At 38.8% G+C, this 18,870-nt stretch overlaps 1 protein-coding gene across 4 annotated transcripts in view; it reads left to right on the top strand.

Annotated features, from left to right (window-relative positions):
- SKAP2 (src kinase associated phosphoprotein 2) overlaps positions 1 to 18,870 on the top strand; it is a 198,021-nt gene that overhangs the window by 169,841 nt on the left and 9,310 nt on the right. The window contains exons 12-14 of one of the 4 annotated variants that reach the window (XR_006197434.1): positions 4,308 to 4,370; positions 7,286 to 7,387; positions 14,641 to 14,753. Coding sequence is in view for 3 of the 4 variants with exons in the window: in XM_042920704.1 (XP_042776638.1) it covers positions 4,308 to 4,370; positions 7,286 to 7,378 (156 nt within the window). In the remaining variant the exon portion in view is untranslated. Of the gene's footprint in view, positions 1 to 4,307; positions 4,371 to 7,285; positions 7,388 to 7,743; positions 10,180 to 14,640; positions 14,754 to 18,870 lie in introns of those variants that run through there. The other 3 variants (XM_042920704.1, XM_042920698.1, XM_042920711.1) reach the window with 3 other exon arrangements.

Below are 18,870 nucleotides of genomic sequence, written 5' to 3'. Positions count from 1 at the left end.
CAAAAAGAATTTGTTGCGTACCCACAAGGACCCGTTCTAGGCACTCGGTATGCTTTCGCTCATCTGATCATAAGATAACTCTACGGTGTTACGGTGTGTTAATTTTCCAGAGTCGGAAACTGATGCCCAGCAAGGTTGTTATGTGAATCACCCAAGGACACCAACTAGAAAGTACCTTCTCCTGGAATCAGTGCAGGTCTGACCCTGGAGTTTTCTCTTTTTACACTGCTACATCTAAGTGGGGACTAGGAGTTTCCATTTCTCTCTCTTTCCACCCTGAACTCGTTGAGGCAGACACTGTGTCTTAAGTATTTTTATATCCCTGATACCTAATAGTATGGCAGATATATGTTTATTTGTGTTTGTGAAAATACAGGTAAAAATAGGAAATAATCCTGACCTTCTTAAAACAATTTAGAATGATAGAATCATAGAGTTAAGGAAACCTTAGTGCTAGTGCTTTGCTTTATAGGTGAGGAAATCTCAAGGCTCAGTGTAATTGGGGAAAATAAATAAAAGACCCAAGGAAGAAATGACTACCCCTGTGGAGACCTTAAAACACTGGAGTTTGGGCACTTGAACTAACAACACAGCCTGGAGCTTCTCAGCAGCCAGACTACAAAAGGGAGAGACAAGGAGCTAATAACCCCTTTTAATCAAAAAGGAGGGATCTTGGCTTTTCCCAGATCTGGCTACTTTAAAAAAAAAAAAAAATCTCCACTAGAATTTCTAGAGTCTTCACTGATTATCTGACCTTAACAACTTTATATGACAAGTACAACAGTGACAGATAATACCCTCAACAAAAAATTTTAGAGTAAATATGACAACACACTTCATAAAGGCAGTTCTGTGAGGGTCCAAATGTGTCACCATTAGACTTCTTGATTTATGTTAAGTACATAACTGGATTATTGTGGAGTCTCCGAGAGTGCCATAAATATAAACCCAAAAAATCATCCCTAAAAAACTTGGGGATGGCCCAAGCTTCCATACCTAATTAGTAAAAGAGCTAGGGGGTGAGACTCTGGAAATTCTGGGAAGATCGTCACAAGAATAATCAGGACCTAAAACCCAGTAGATTTTCCTTTACACCTGCCACACTGTTTCTGTCTTTACAGGGTTCTGTCTTAACCTCTTCCATACATACAATACATTCAACTCAATTTGTTTCTTCATAGAACTGGAATTACCTGGTCCCAGTTCAGCAGGGGGACAGATCTCTTTCTTTCTACAGGTGGAATCTAAACTCTTTAGTTAAGGTCTCCTGTACAGCTCATTGGAAAACGGGGTGGACAGCAGCCAGCCACAAGTAGGAATGACATACTTCAGACTGAGAAGCTGAATGCACTTCAGAACAAAAGTTTGTTTAGTCATTACTAAAATTCTTCAAGTATATCTAACATACACAAAGGAAGAGATAGACCTATTGGAAATCACACTTCTTAGGAAGATGTCTAGGATTGTCGACTCGTGCATCATCCAAAATGAGTGTGGCATCATCCAGTCCGTATTTATTGAACATCTTTTATACATTGTGGGGCAGACAGATCAAGTAAGATATTGCCGTGATCTCAGTGAGTCTGTACTTTGTTTTAGTTGAAGGAACAGACCTAAAGTACATAAAATGAGGAATAAATGCTCAGCTTGGAATGAGAGACGTAAGCGTGGATTAAATAATTTGGAGAAAAAGTCACGACAGCTAGGTAACTTGAGTTGGGTGTTGGTTGCTGATTAGGATTTGGGTGAGGAAGGGGAGACGTTCCCTGGGGAGGAGAGCACCGCGTGCAGAAGCAGGAATGGGTGGAAGGTTGGACTGTGTGGACCGGAGCAGTGAGAGACTGTTGCCAGCAGGGCAGGAGGGAGCAGAGCTGAGGAGTTTGCAGTTACCGCCGGGGAGCTGGTGTGAGTTTCCGGGCAGTTCTTGAAACTGACCAAGGCAGTTTCTGGGAAGAACAGAGAGGCAGAGTTGATGCAGTAACCCAGGGTGAGGTGATGAAGGTCTGAACCAGAGTGGCGACAGTTGGAATAGAGACAGGTGGCTAAGCTGGAGAACACTTAACAGTCTTGTACAGGTCGGTGAAATACACTGGGTACCAAGGCCACTTCCTACCGAATATGATTTGACCTTTTCTTTGCCTACCAGTATCTTTGGCTCATCAGTCTGAATAGCAGTTTTTACTGTGTGGTATTGTGAATGTGGACTGTGTAGAAACTTGAATTAAATGAGTCTTGACTCTGGAATATAAACTAAAATTTGTTGTAAGAATTGAATTCCTACTATCAGCTCCTTTGCTTGTCCTGCATCTCTCCTGCTTTAAAAATGGAGTGCTGGGGCGCCTGGGTGGCGCAGTCGGTTAAGCGTCCGACTTCAGCCAGGTCACGATCTCGCGGTCCGTGAGTTCGAGCCCCGCGTCAGGCTCTGGGCTGATGGCTCGGAGCCTGGAGCCTGTTTCCGATTCTGTGTCTCCCTCTCTCTCTGCCCCTCCCCGGTTCATGCTCTGTCTCTCTCTGTCCCAAAAATAAATTAAAAAAAGTTGAAAAAAAAAAATTTTTAAAAATGGAGTGCACAGTGCAGGGAGGAAAAAAAAAATAGTAATTCTTGAAATTAGCGTAATTCAAAGTCACACCTGCATAGTGAATTATAAAGTAATGAGGTTGATTTCCATAAGGCACTAAGAGACTTGGTGTCTTAAAGCAGGTTCACGGAGGGTGGTGTTCAGGCATCACGGAGGACCTTAGAGAGTGTTAGTGTCAGTTTCCTCATTTATCAGCTTAGGAGATGAAGATTCAAGGAGTTCATGTGTAGATAATAATAGTGAAACACTGAGGTTGTCAGGTTCCTGTTGTGCACTTTAAGGGATGAAATGATGGATGTAGGAGAAATGAAGGGATTCTTACAAAGTTTCTAACTGGAGATAGTAAAAAGGAACAGATCCAACAGGTACCCTTGAAGAAAGTAATTCTGTATTTTGCATGGGTATCTGGTTTTCATATTACTACAATGTTTATGAAAAATCGAGACTATCACAGTGAACAGTTGGAAAACAGCAGTGAAGCCCACGGGCTCTGAAACCCGATGCATTTTACATTTGTGAATAAAATTAACTTCATTTCTGCAAAAGGCTAGTATGTTTCGAAGCACAGATGTATGTTTGGGAGACAGGACACACGCACAGTCTTTCACCCGTTGCATTCAAACAGATTGGTAACTAGTGTCTGGAAGGGGGAGTGCATCACGGAATCTTATTAGTGTCTCAAGTTTCTGTTAAGGTGACATTCTTTCACCTCATGGTTTGCAGAAAGCGGATGAACATACTTGAGAAATGAGAATCACGGTGCTGAGAAGGATTTAAGTGAACGCTGGGGCCTTATTTAAGTATTTAAGTGTAAGATAATCAACAGGCAGAGAGCGAAGATTTAGCGAATGAGTAAACATGGGCATATGGCGGCTGTCATGTCAGGTACAGTCGGTTTCACATGATCAAAACGAGCCCTCTCCCCCTGCTTATTACATAATCGCTTTGTTTGTTGCTTAACAACTATTAGTCGAAGCCTCACATTTTACTACAAAACAAAACAAATAAAAAACTATTTCAACGGCGTGAAAATGGAAAACAGGGGTGAGAGCACAACTGGGCAGTGCCGCTTTACGATTATCTTCCCGGGTTATTGGGCAAGTTTGGCTTTTTTTGCTTCCTCGCCTGCCACGTTGCATTTTGCCTGGAAGCCATCCATTTTGCAGATACTGAATTTCTTTTGAGTACTATTTTTATACAGTAAGCATCGCCACACCTCTGGATCTTGATAGCATTAGTACGGGAGGAGAAAGAAGCTTTGTGTTAGTAATTACCTAACATTGTCAGAAGCTGACTGCAGGCCTCTTTCTAGTGATAACAGAATAACCGCATAATGTAGCTTTATAGCACATGATTAATAGAAAATAATTACACGTCCTACAAAGGGATGCAATATTTCTTATAAATTGACTGGAATGGTTTCCTGTAGATTAAAGGACTCTTCATTATTTTATCAGTCCTCCTGAAGCACAGCCACTTGCCTATGTTAGCATTTCAGTTGATGTTAAGAGCCGAGTAGGGTGAGGGATACCAGATGGCATACCTTCTCGTACCTGAGACCTCGTGTGCCATAAAGGTGGCATGATGCTTCCTAACCTTTCAGAGATTTAGATGGCAGCCCGGAGTGGTTGTTTGTCTCTTTCTTTTTTGTTGTTTAATAACAAGATAAGGTTTGAGGGTTGTTGATCTTTTTTTTTTTTTTTTTAACGACCCACCCGCGACTTTTAGAACAATACTATAATTAGCACGTGGACGGTAAGACAACGTTGTCTGGATTGCATTCTTTCCACTGTAAGTAATACATCATTTGTAATCACATTTATTTGGGAGGCAAACAGGGGAGGCAGAGAGGCAGATCTGCTTCTTCAGAAGGAAAGCTCGTAGGATACTGAATCTTGAGGCTCAAGTTTAGAATACCGTACTCCAAAGCATCTTCTTTCCAATTTATAGGCTGCAAATGGTTTAATTGGGATTCATGTTGCTCAAGAGGCTCATACAGAGGATGGTAATGATAAAAGTAAAAGCTTCTGTGTTTGCAATCTTGTCGACATACTCTAATGGCCACAGTGTAAATCCATAAATTTACCTCCTAGATTTTTACCTCACTGTATTTTATCTTGCCTCTTAATTCCACACAGGAGTGTTCTGTGGAATCCTCTACAAAGTAAAGTAATGAACGTTCTGGTTTTTTATTTTTACCCTTTTCTGATTTAAACCTGTGATAGTTTAGAAAACTTTTATGAGCAAATTTCATATGCTTTTGAATTGTTTTAAATTAAGTGAAGCATTTAAGATAATTTGAGTCTGAAACTTTATTTTTTCCTAGAATGTTACTTGTAAGGGATTTGTTTGCAGCTGCATAAGCCCCTCCCCCCTGTTTTCAAGGGTACTTTCTATTTAATGAATCTGACCAGTGACCATCAGGCAGAATTCTCTCAAGTGTGAAGTGTGTCATTGGTCCTTTGGTGAAATGATTCATTGGAAATCCATTTTCTTAACTTTGGATGTGAGTGAGCTTTTTGAGAATGATGATATGCCCTCAATTGAGGGTACAGATTATAACCAACATGGAATATTATAAAATGATATGAGCATTCTTGTTTGTATTTGAATTTAAACCTGGAAGCCCAGATTGAGTACTAGTCTCTGAAAGCCGATTTGGGTCTTAATATGCCCTCTCATTGAATATGTTCTCTGTCTGCCTGTTGGGGGCGCTGGTTCCCTTGCTCTTTACAAACATTCAATTTTTTTTTTTTTTTTTTTTTTTTAAAGTCTTACATTGACATTGGGTAAGAGCTTTCATACTCAGACCTACCCTGTTAACCATCCACTTTGAAATCTTGCAGTGTAGGCCTTTTGCCTCTGGAAGGTTAAATACATTTGTTTTGTTAAGCATTAGGCTCTAATTGTATTCATTGCCTTAAAAATTGAAAAGGGCAGTTTTATTAGGTTCCTATTAAGATATAATGGTTGCTAATCATAGCTTTCAGTAAGTTGGTGTTTTCTTCTGATAAATATATCCCATGTAGATTATAGTCATTATCACTAAGTTCGGGCATCAGACTATTTTCATTGCTTTTAGATAGTTTATCCACTAAATTCACACTATCGTTGAACTTTTAAACTTAAAACCTTGAGCCCTCCGTCTTCATTAAACAGAGCTGTGCCCTCTTGAGAATAAGTACAGGATTAGCCTTACCCCCCCATCTCATATTTTCCTTCCACCTTTCTCTTCCAATAAACCTAATTCTTGTACAACCCACCGTTTAAAAAGCACATAGAGGTTTTAATCCTGTGTTCTATCGATAGACCACATTATCAATACACACATGCTAATGTTTTTACATTTGTATTGAAGAATTGTATGATTTTCCTTTCAGCTGGTCAATAGCATGCTAATCAATACAAATGTGAAGTCTGTGCTAGTCTGAATATTCCCTCCCCACCTGTAACTCAATATGCATATGCACATTTATCTAGGACTCAGATGTTGGAAAATCATAGCCTATTGAATTACTTTGGGGATTGATTTTAAAAATTTATCTTCCATGAAAAATTAAATTTGGGTCCTACAATGCTTTTCCCGAGTATTGCTTTTGGAAGATATTATTCTTGAAACTTGTAATTCATTTTACTTTGTTTGTATCTCACTAAACATAAATAAATTTGAGATAAAAATACATTAGTCAATCTGGCAGACATATGAGACCAGTTACAGAGTGTTCGTAATGCTTAAAGCAGTGTTGTATCTGTCAGTGGAGGCAAAGGGGAGAAACGCAGGTACAGGTTTATCTCACGTTGCAAAGTAAACGCAGAAGTGACTCATCAATCACTCTTTTTTTACAGCTAGATGAATATTTTGCCTTTATAACTTGAGATCCTTTATTTCTTATTGATCTTCTACTGTAAGGGTGACTCCTAACACCACCTTTAAATTCCTGCCACCCATCCTTTATCTAATGAAGTTTATGATTAGTTGAAAGCAATAATAAATGCCTTAGGGAAGCTTTTTAAAAGGAGCCTTTAAAAATTATTTTGTAAAACAAATATTTGCGGATATTATTAGTGTTTTCTTATTCTTTCATTTGTCTGTTTAAAATGTCTATACACACGTATTAGATTTTTCTTAAGAGGAGGCGTAGCTCTACATTCTAAATGATCTTTAGTCATATGAGTTTAGTAGGAATTAGTTTATTGTGAAAAAGTAATTCTTTCCTTGCTAGATGATAAGCTTCTTGAAGGCAAAGATAGTATCCTAAGGATCTTGGCTATAACCCTGTAGCATCTAGAGCTGGTGTTTGCGTAGAAAAGTTGTCTCCCAGGCCACAAATGTGCTTGCCTGTGCGTGCATGCGTCTGTGTGTGTGTCTGTGTGTGTGGGGGGGTGGGGGGAGGGAGAAGGGAAATGGGCCCAGGGAACTGACTTCCTCATGTAGTTTCATTTGCTAAGTTCTTATCCCAAGTGACTGTTTCTGTGTTCTATACGGAGTCATAAACAGGCTTTGTCTTACACGTTAATTTAAATCTTTGCCTAACAGCATTTTTAAGTGTCCAGAAACAAACAAACAAAAAGATTAAAATGTTTCAATTTGCAGCTCAAGCTCTTGTAACTTTATAAAAAGAAATAACATTTCTAAGAAGTTGCATATAAACGACATTGTACTTATACCAGTCTAAAGGTTAATATTGCATATTGTTTTCAATTAGGAATACAATAGATATGGCTGGTGGGTAGGAGAAATGAAGGGAGCCATTGGCTTGGTGCCGAAAGCCTACATAATGGAGATGTATGATATTTGAGAGTCCTGGGTAAGTACATTTTAATCCAATATTCTGTAATAGCTCATATGTTCTCTTGGTCTCTGCATTATGAGTCTTTGCCTTTTAAAAAGTCTTTGTAGTTTTCTGATAGCACCAAGATCATGCTTCCCCCATCATCATCATCATCTTTTTTTTCTTTTTTAAATCTGGTTTAATTTTTAAATAACTTCATAGAATTTACTTTGGAAATAGATTTATTTAGAGAAAGTCCCTTTGCTAACAACTGGATGTTTTCCCAAACCTTCTCCTCTTTAGTAAAGTGTCACTTTTTACGGCCTTTCTGAGGAGCTGAATTGACAAAATGTTCATTTTTCCTTGGCTAAAAATGTAATTTTTTTTCTAAGCAGGAAAAATCAACATTTCAACTGAAGAAAAAAATTAAGCTGCAACTTTCCCTTTCTGCCTGCAGAAAAGGAAGATTCTTCTGCTAGTCAGTAAATGCTTTGGATTTAGAATCATCTTGAAAGCCTGCGTGGCAGCTCATAACCTTTTTGTGTTTTCTTGAACGTTTGTCTTTAACTGTTATTTTATGCATTCATTATAATATTCCTCTGATGTGAAATTAAATAAAGAATATTAATATAAATTAGATGCAGGCAGGAAACTTGTACCTGTTGCTATTCTGCTAAGAAATAAATGTAGTTTTTATTTACTCATTTGATTTTTGTGAAGAATTCAGCATAATTTTCTATGTACTGCACACTCCCTGCTACTTTCATTATGAGTTGTAATTTCTCTTTGTGTTGGATGTCAATTATATTTTAGAGTATAATACGTAATTTCATAGAAATTTGAATTGAGTATATCATGCCAACTTCTGGTAGATGCTATCTAAAGAATGTGGCTTTGATAACCATCTTAGTACTTATCTTTCACACAGTAGTAACATATTTTCATGAAAGAATCTTACTGATTGGCAAGTTTCCTTCGTGTTAAATATAGCCACAAGAAAGAAAAGATGACAGGCTTCCCGATGGCAGTGCACGGACACCTGTGACACATGCAGACCAGAACCACGGTCCATGCCGAGCCCTTTCTCAGTAACAAACATCCTGATTAGATGATGGACTTGCCAACGTTTTCCACCACCGTTCTGTATTTACATGGAATAAAATAAAAAATTCATAAGAAAGCCCATTCTGTGTAATACAATGGCCTAAAGGGTCTCCGTATGCAGTTTCAAAGTAAGGAGACCTAACGGAGCACTGCCTTATCCTGCCCGATCACTGCTGTGCTGTTAAAGTCCCAGCACAGAACAGTAGAACCCCAGATCTGAGTCTCCTGTACACTTCTCAGAGCAGTGAAAAGAAAAGGAAGGGCTCAGAGAGGAGAGCACAGAAATCGTGGTGGGAACACATACCAACAGGCGAGTGGAAAGGTAGGGTTAGCCGACACTGGAGGTCTGTGTTGTGCGGCCAGAGCAAGATTTGTGGAACGATTACATCACCTTTCCGTGTGTATTTGAAATCAAGGGTATTATTTTCAATGCCACCAAGGTAGCAGTGTGGCCTTGATACATATCAAAATGCCCTGCTGATTGGATAATTATTTGATGTGGATAGACTCATGTAACTTTGAATCATTGATTGGGGGCTGCCACCTTTGTTGAACTTTTCAGATGTTTGTTTTATAAAGGTAAAAATGCTAACCATGAATGAGTTGAAACCCCCCTTTATTTATATAAAACTATTTATAAGCAGTATTTCAGAGCTTACATTTAACGTTATCTTCTCAATACTGTGATCATCAGATTTCAAATGGGATGAAGTATATCTTTTAGTTTTAGGGATTGCGGGTCAAGTCCAGTTTACATAAATTAGACATTGTCAAGTTAAAGCTTTCGGAAATGAATTTGTGCACTCGTCAATCTCTTCCTAATAGAGACCCGTTGGAGCAGGTTGAAATCATCTCAGCATAGATGAGACAACTGGAGACAAATTTAGTGGTCTGCTTTTCAAAGCCTGAGAGACAAAAAGCAAAAGCAGTCGTGGGTCTCCCCTGAAAATGTAATTTTGGTAATGGATACAGGTTTCATGCTTCTGGTTGAAGGGAAGATTTTCCTGCTCGGCCAGTAGGTGGCAGCAGCTTTTCATCACATACCAAAGCACTGGGCAGCCCCTCCCCCACTCGGGCACAAACTGGAGCTGCGTGTAAAGCATGTAAAAGAGTTTTGCCTCCTTTTACAGTTAATCCAGGAGAGGGAGTCCTTTGCCAACTGATGACCAACAATTCCAAGCTGGATAGTCTCTGTGAATGGTGACAATACAGAAATAAAGTGTTAACTTCTGTCCAGAGCTGCTCTGGCCTTTGTTCTTGTTTAACTTGAATATAGGTGGGAGACAGGAAGGGAAACGAAAGATTTCAAATTAGAGTGATAAGAAAAATAATCATTACTTTCAATGCATGACTCCTTTGTATTCATTTGGCAAAATCATTTGTATACTACCAGGGAGAAAGTTTTCTTTACACCCTTGACAATATATCACACTCTCTTCAAGATCATAATAATATCATTAATGTGAATTTAAACAACATGGCTTGTTAGAAAATATGCTAATTGCTATGTTCTCATTATGTTTGCTTAGCTTTTATTTGTTTTTCTATGAACAGTTAGAGAGCTAATTTTTTTCAAAGGTGATTGTAAGTCATATTTTATATAGCATTTTGCTTGATTATTTGCTCTGTACTGAATTTGTACTCTATTGCCATTAGATCTTACAATAATGTTCCACTCTGCAAATTTTTAAGGTTCAAATAAAGTTTAATTGTTTGCAAACTGTTATGATGCTAATAATTCAACAGCCTGCTGTGTTACTAATGAAATTACTTTGTTATGATTAATTTGGAAAATAGTGTGTTGATTGTAGTAATTAAGCACAACAAGGTGAAGTAAATGATTCTAATGCCATCTGGCCTCCAAACTGAATGAAGAAATGAAATAGAGCTGTCATCTGAATTTATTCAAAGAAGTAAGGATAATACAAATGACTTTCATTGCTATAGGATTTACACTTAACCACAGCTCACTCCATTCTGTTTTTGCCACTTTCTTGCATGTGACCCTTTCTCTTATGAAAAACGTTGCTTAGCCTCGTAATTGTTCTGAATACTTTATATTATTTTCAGTTGACTATTTTTACCTTGTGTTCATTTAATTACAGATAATTACATAAAGTATCGTAAGACCATAGAAAATTACTTTTCAGCCATCTGTAAGTGAAATCTATGCATGTGGGAGGTGGGTTGCTATCAGTGTGGAGATAGGATGAAGAGTGGAGATTTCATTCAGTTGTTTCTAAAATGTTTCCAGTTAAGATTCCCCCATAGTTCGAATGATTTCTAATTTCCTGTAATTTCTCCTGCCTAAACTATTGCTGTTCACGTCATAGAGGCTGGTACCTTCCAGGGTCATGATTAAATGCAGAACCCAGAACTGAGTTCTATAGTAGAGATCCAGAATTGCAGTTCAGCCACCATAGGGAAACTGACCTTAGCATACGTGGTGGTCTAAAAGTTTGAACTTCACCAGTGAGACTGAGCAAAGTGTTGCAAAAATTTCTAACTCAAGAAAGAGTGCCTCTAAATTTTGGATAAATCGATTGTTTGTATTTCAGTTGAATAGAATTATAGACACAATCTGTATAGAAATCACTTTTACGTCTCTTGAATTCAAGAGAGGCGAGAGTATTGAAAAGCAGTCTACAGGGTAAAGAAGGAGGTGTTAGAGATTAAAACATGGTCAAGCCATAGAAAACTTGACTCAGAGGTCGAAGGGATATAATTAATATCCATTACATAAAAACATTTGTTAAAATGGCTTAGTTTGTGACTCAAATCCCGAGTATTCCAAAATACAGAGAAACAAATAAATAGTGTATTATTAAAGTATCTTTCTACCAATTTAACCTGCACTCAAATGCGTAATTTAAACAGTTTATGCTCTGGTGTGGGAACAAGGAATGTCTAGACATCCGCAGCTTCAGCCTACATATACCGGTCACCACCTTCTAGCTGAGTTCTAGAATAGCCGTTAGAACCCCTGATTGTATAACATTTTGCGGGGATGAGGTAACTACTCAGAAAATTATATGGTCACAGTAACATGGAATGGCATTTCATTAACGCCAGGTTTGAAGAGCTTTTTCTTTTTTTCCCTAGTAGAATCTGCTCTATCATTAGTTGGACACAAACCCAGGATTTATTGCCAGCATGGTACTTCAGAGTATATGGTGTGTGTCCAGTAAATATTTGTTAATTAACTGATTTGGCAACCTACCGTTCTCTTAAGACTTGAGAGTTAAGAAGAAAAGAGCCTGACTTCTCCACCTAGTAGAGAAAATGCCTCCATGAATTAATACCTCAGCTTTCTGACCGACAACATTCTCCCCATCAAAAGATCAGTCCCTTTTACTGAGTCTTTAAAAGTAGTTTCACTGTCCCCATAACACTATCAACAAGTGGACTGGATTTGATCGGTGGCAACAGAATTGAGGGAGATGGTAAAAAACAAAGTTGAGTGTGGCCGCTCGTCTTCAGAGGTTTCCTGCCTGCCTTTGCTGTTCGTCGTAACTCTTTTCAAGAAGGCACAGCCGACCCAGGCAGCGTGGGGCAAGTGATCTAGTTTCACTTTCCATTACATTCCGAATGGCAGCTGGCTTGGATTCCACCTGGCCGACGTCAGAGAGGCCTTCTGACCTTGGAAGCTGTGGCCTTGAATGGATCAAAAAGGAATTTCGAAAGCGGGAAGTTGCACTGTGGTTGCCCAATCCAACCACAACTTATTTTCCTGGTCTTCTTTTTTTTTTTTTTTTTAACCTTTACTCCCTATTTCTTGTATTATTACGTCAACTGGAATGCTTTGACTCCCCGAGATGAAAGGAACCATAAATGTGGAAAGTAGCCTTAGTCATACCAGTGCCCAGGTTAGGTCTGTGATGGTGGGAAGGAGGCGGGAAGCTCAGCAAGTCAACTTGTGAATATTGGCAAAGGTGAAAATAGAAATCGTCTCAAATGCCCACTTCTTTTATATTTATTTATTTATTTGTTTGTTTGTTTATTTATTTATTTAAAGAGAGAGAGACAATCCCAAGCAGGCTCCACACTGTCAGCACAGGGCCCAACGTGGGACTTGAACCCGTGAGATCGTGACCTGAGCCGAAACCGAGAGTCGGACACTTAACCAACTGAGCCACCCAGGGACCCCTCAAATGCCCATTCCTTAGGCGCTTTTCTTGACACTGAAACTTTGGAAAGTGTTTTCCTAGGTTACTCTCTTCTCCCTTTTCACTTTTTTCAATGTCCATTACTCAGAGAGGTAACAGAGAACAGCACTCGTCTACTTTCTGTTTATTGGCCTCAACTTCGTAATATAAAAATATCACTCCTGCTAGCGCGAAAGCAGGTGCCATTTGGTAGCTTAAGCGGCAGTTTGCACCAAGTGTCCTTTTCTCCGAGGAGAAAATTCCTGACAGCAACGTACCCCAATTAAAACTGACAGCTTTAGGGGCGCCTGGGTGGCTCAGTCGGTTAAGCATCCGACTTCGGCTCAGGTCGTGATCTCACAGTTGGCGGGTCTGAGCCCCGCATCATCGGGCTCCGGGCTGACAGCCCAGAGCCTGGAGCCTGCTTCGGATTCTGTGTCTCCCTCTCTCTCTGCCTCTCCCTCGCTCACGCTCTGTCTTTCTCTCTCAAAAATAAACAGACATTTAAAAAAATTTAAAAATGACTACATAAAAGGAGGAGAAAGTTCCAACAAACGAGCAGATTGCCATATGCTGCCCCCTCTTCCCAGCCCTCTCTGGAGTCCATTTAGCAAACCTCGTGCTCTTTAACTATCATGTCGAAGTAATAACAATTTGACGAGCAATAACAATAGCCAGCAGTAACTGTTTACTATTTGTCTTGCTCTGTACTTTGCATTGAACCCTTCTAGCAACGCTATGAGGTAAGATCTGTTGTTTATTCCCATTTTCCTGATTAGGAAACTGAGCATAAGTAATTTGTCCCAACGTCCAGAGTAGGAAGTTCCCGGCCTCCCTCCCTTAAATGCAGCAACATTCTGCTTCCCAGTACTGTGACAAATTCAAACCAAATGCATAATTCTAGCATATAGTAGGCACTCAATAAAAGCATATTGACTACTGGCGATGGCACCATTCTTATGAAGTAGTCTGGAGCATGTGAAAAGTTCAAGAATTGATCATCAGACAGCAGAATTTGCCTCATTTAGTAGTTGAAGCAGCCCATGGTGACTGTATCAAATCTGAAGCAGCTAATCCACAATGAAGGAGAAACTTTAACACAGGAATATTTCTATCCTTGAACTTCCAGCCTGGCTGAAAATAGTCAAGGCAGCAGAGAGCCAAGAGAGGACACCAGGCCAAAGGGACGTGCCTCTAACGACCTTTTCTCATCCTCTCTGCCTCTCCAAAAGAAATGCCCAAGGCAACTGACCAGCCAGGAAAGCCTTAGAAAAGTCTTTAAAGTGGCTGCTTCTGTCTCAAATAGTTAAGTAGTTTTAATTAGTTGTGTGTGTGGGGGGTAGGGGGGGAGGGTGGGGGGGGAGTGGTAAATGGATCTTTATTTTTTTCAGTTTAAAGAATTATTATTAACTGTTCAGCCCTTTTACAATCAATAAACAAACTTCATTATAAAACTTGTATAATTTTGTAGCTTTTATTGGTCTTTCCGACTCTAAGTAAGAGGTCTTATTTCTTGGGCACCTACGTGGTACCTTGTACAGGGCTCCATAAAGTCTTCTGTTTTGTTGTTTGAACAAATGCTTTGAAAGAAAAAGAAAAAAAAACAAAAACAAAAAACCTTTTTGTATGTCAGGGATTGGAAGCTAGCAGGGGTGGGGGAATAGGAGATAAGTTAAGACTAACATCCGTTTTAGGGCTTTGCGGTTTCGCCAGAGGAGGGGTAAAATTGAGCCCTTTTATAGTCGAGTACATCCTGCACCATTGGCTGTCTCGTAGCCCAAAAGAAGGTGAACTGAAGTTCAGTTTCCAAGGGGTATTTCATTGTATCGGCTACTCTGAAATGTTTCCATGCCTAGTACTCAGGACAGGGAGCAATGGACTTTGCATTGTCTTGCTCGCCAGCTGCCCACCAAGTGGATCGAGTTGGTGTAATATAACCTGTCCCATCCAGGCAGATATGTGATTCACTCCCAATTCCCAGTTCAAACCCTTGTGGTCCGCCCTTCATTCATCTTCCTCCACTTTCCTCCTCTTCCTCAGACTCTCCCAAGGAGCTCCGTCCTATGAGGCATGATGTGTGGAATTCTTTACCACTCTACGGAGTGATTCATATCAGCCGTGTTCTCTGCTTTCCGTGAACCTGCAAAAACAAGGTATATAACTGTGTGTCTATCCCGTTAACGTATGTCCTGCATTGAGAAATTGAAACGTAGCTATCTTGTGAGTGTGTTGTTGCCTCCTATCTGTTGCTTTGCATCAGTCGGTCAGCATATTTACTTTATTCTTTATTATCATCTCAGGACTTGCTATTTCTCTTCCTATCTAATTAAATGATTCCATTTTGAATAATTACATTTAAGTGCCAACAGTGTGCTAGGGGCATTTCAAACAGCATTGTCGCAGTCTTTTCCAAGAAAACTCAGGGTCTAAATAAAATAGACAGGACATAAACTCAGGGAAGGAGAACAGCCCCAGGTAGCCTTACCTTTGTGCAGTCCTTAGCAGTTTAAATCATTAGCAGTGTCCTAAGTCATTTAAAAAAAAAAAGGCTCTCTGATTTTGTTAAATCTGAACCTAGGAGACTATCTTGAATATAAGCTGGAAGTAACACACACACGCACACATGCACACACACCCTGGAATGAATCTATCTTTCTATCTAATTTTTTAAAGTGTACAGTTGGGAAGGTAGGCGAGAGGGTTTCAGTATTGGTTCAGACGAAAAGATTGATTTCTGGAGACTTTCTGGAATGCTTGTACCTACTGAATTAAGTGTGTGGGGAACCAAAACCAAAATACTAGGTGTGTGAATGATGTGACTATCTTTTAGAGTTGCTGCCAGTTATGGTAAAACATCTTTCAGAAAGCCGAGTGGCCCCCTACCCCTTTAGGGAAAAAGACTCTGGGGCGCCTGGGTGGCTGAGTTTGTTAAGTGTCCAACTTCGACTCGGGTTGTGATGTCGTGGTCTGTGAGTTCGAGCCCCTCATTGGTCTCTGTGCTGACAGCTTGGAGCCTGGAACCTGCTTCTGATTCTGTGTCTACCTCTCTCTCTGCCCCTTCTTCGTTCTCTCTCTCTCTCTCTCAAAAATAAATAAGCATTAAAAAAAATTAGAGGCAAAAAGACTCTTTTCTTTCAATTGGGGACAGAGTTGCACCAGCCGAGCATGGGTAGTAGGAAGACCATTAGAATCGGGGTCAAAATTCTAGTTTCGGTTCTCGAATGCACTGTGCCCTAGAATAAGTTTCCTCGCCTGCAAATACCAGCAGCACTGTTCTTTCTTCCTCCCAGGGTGTAGTTGGGCTCAAGTGAGGTTATATTTGGAGGTGACTTGACAGACCAATGACAGCGTTAAATAGGGCTTTCCTGTGTTGGAGGTATGAGAACTGAAATGAAGCAATGGGTCAAAATAAAAATGTCTCCTTCCCACCAAAAGCAAACGAGGGGAAACAATTGTAGCACTCAGCCCTGGCTGTGCTGCTGTTTGGGATAATGTTCGTGGGCAGCTGCTTTTATTATTTTACGGAGAGAATTAACGCGAACCATCCTCAGGGAGTTTGGGATTGAATTCTCCTGTAATCCTAAATGCATTTTTTGAATCAAGCCACTGTTTGTCCAAGCTATGGTTACTTTCTGTTAATCGGGGTTTCAATAACAGAGATGTTAACTTCCATCTGGAAAATTTCAAACTAAACTTTTCTTTTGGTATTAAAAAACCATCAATCTGAATAATGGGTTTTAGGTGTGTGTTGTTCATAGTTGGTTGGACTTAACTTAGCCTTTGAATATTGTTTTGTAACAAATACTCTAAGGAACATTTTGGTACAGGTTCCTTTTGACCAATACCTACTCTCCTTATGAACCGTGTCTTCCAGATGGGGTAGCATTGATTGTTCACCTGTGAATACGCACTTTGGAGTTAAACATTTTCTTCAGGTGCATATCTAGGAATGAGACCATCCGGTTTGATCAAATTAGGCTTGTAGAGTAGCACTAGTCTCAGGGTGAAGTTTGTGAAAATATGGGACTGGAGATCAGGGCAAACTGGAATCTTATTACATGTAACCTTAATGCTTTAATGTTATAACTTTAGGCAAAGCTAATAAAAAATGCAAAGGACTCTTAAATAATTTAAATAATCTAAAAAATTGAGCATATTCCTTCAAATAATAATGGCTTTCATGATCTGATTTTTTAAAAATTCATTTCTCATATCTTGAATTACTTAGAAGTGTAGATATCAAAGTAAGTTTGAGTTTATTTAAGATTATTAAATATATTTGTTATCATACAGCGTCAGAGAAGATTCCATTTTTTTAGCCTAGCGGTGATAATGTATAATGTTATGCAGTATAGAATTCCAGCAACATATCCAATAATGCCATTATAGCATAGAATTAATTTTTAGCACTTCTCTTTAAGATAGTGCTCTACAATGTGATTCCTTGATTACTTTGAACCATTATTCAATTCCATTAACTTTAAAAATAGTCGCATTGTATACCTGTTCCTATCTGCTTTCTAAAATAAATGCTTCTCTTATCATCATAAGCTTTACTGGGAAAGTATTCCTGTGATGATGCATTTTCATGACTATTTTGGTCAAGGAAAAGAGTTGGGCATACAATGAACTGTGGTAATTGTGATTAAAATAAGTCAGATCATTCTGAAAACTCTTCCTCCTCTTCCTAAATAATTATAATAGAGAATTTTTACTTGCTAGCACACCGTCCTTTGCTGCTTCTGGTGCTGTGGCGGATAGCAATAAATAGTGTGTATTGATTACTACTTAATTCTAATGGAAGTATACTAAGGCTGGCAACACATTATAGCTTAGCATTTAGTGCTAAGTTTTTAAACAGTTTTTAAAATTTAAAAATTGATAGAATTGCCCCGAATATGCTTTGGTTATTGGATTCGTATCATGCTATAAAATTATTCTCATTTCCTACCTTTTCTAAAGATTATTTTGTTCACAGTTTATTTTCCTGGTACTTCATTGCTATTTTTGCCTAACTGAAGATCTGTCATTTCCATTTGAGCTCGGTTTGAAAATTACGAGCACCGTATTAGAGCAACACGTTTGAGATCAGTACAGAAGCACAAAAAATTAACGGGCGAGAGCCACGTAGAGATTTTAAATTTAGTAAAAGTATTCAAATGTGCAATTTTAATCCATTAATCTGATTTGAGACTCCTTTAAAAGAAATATTTCTCCCTTAACGAGGTTTTCTCATTTAAAACATATTGAGAGGAGAAGCCTCTCGCCTAAAATAAATACTGGGTTTTGTTTTGTTTTTGTTTTGTGTTTTGAAGAAAAAGGCAAGGGGAGAGCTTCCCTAATACTGGGCTATAATTTATTCTTAGTCAAAACCAGATTGCCATTTACATACTAGGTATTAAAGGCTAGCTGTAGTCATTAAAGGTGGTCTCTCTAATGCTTTGCATTAAGATATTCAATACAAGATTTATTTTCGAGCTATTTCAGGGCCACGAGGGAAGTTGTTTTCTTTATGAAGGGAATTCTGTATTTTACTTCATTATTTGTAGCCCTTTTTTTTTTCTTTTTTTCTTTTTTTTTTTTTTTTTTTTGGTAAATATAAAACAGAGAAGGGGAGAAGGGGAGGTGGTTGTTTCTTTGAATCTGAATACAGTCTGTCTTCTTAATGAACCTGCAGCACTACCCAGAAAACAGCTCCTTGCAAATAAACATGCTAGAAGTGATTTAGCCACAATGTCCAGACTGTGTAAACATCTAATTATTACAATAAAATTGTCAATAAATTTACATTACTGCTCCCTTTTCAAACGTTAACCAACTTTTTCTTCGCTTGATAAAAGAGCATAAATTGTATTTTTTATGTGTTGGTGTTTTTGTTTTCATTACACTTCTTGCTGCACTGTAGACAAAAGACCGCAAACCTTAATGCCCTGAGTTATTCCTGGATGGAGAACACTCCTACAGTTGTTTATTAACGTAATGTGCTGTGTTTCCTTTCACAGGGACACGGCCTCAGCGGCTTCACAATCTGATCTTTAGTCACGGCATTTAAAAAAAAAAAAAAAGAAAAAAGCCATAGAGCTGGTATTGTGGTCGCTGCCGCTTTAAGAGAGACACAAAGAATTAAGGCCTCTTATATTCCACTATTAGAATGGGAATTTAAGTTACATTAGAAGCACAAGATAAAATGGTAAAATGCAATAATTTCCTTTAACAAAGATTACGTCCAGTTTTCAGAATTATGATATCATGTTGAACATAATTGTGGAA

Source organism: Panthera leo, chromosome A2, assembly GCF_018350215.1.
Source record: "Panthera leo isolate Ple1 chromosome A2, P.leo_Ple1_pat1.1, whole genome shotgun sequence".
Taxonomy (NCBI): Eukaryota; Metazoa; Chordata; class Mammalia; order Carnivora; family Felidae; genus Panthera; species Panthera leo.
This window is presented reverse-complemented; position numbering and strand designations above follow the sequence as displayed.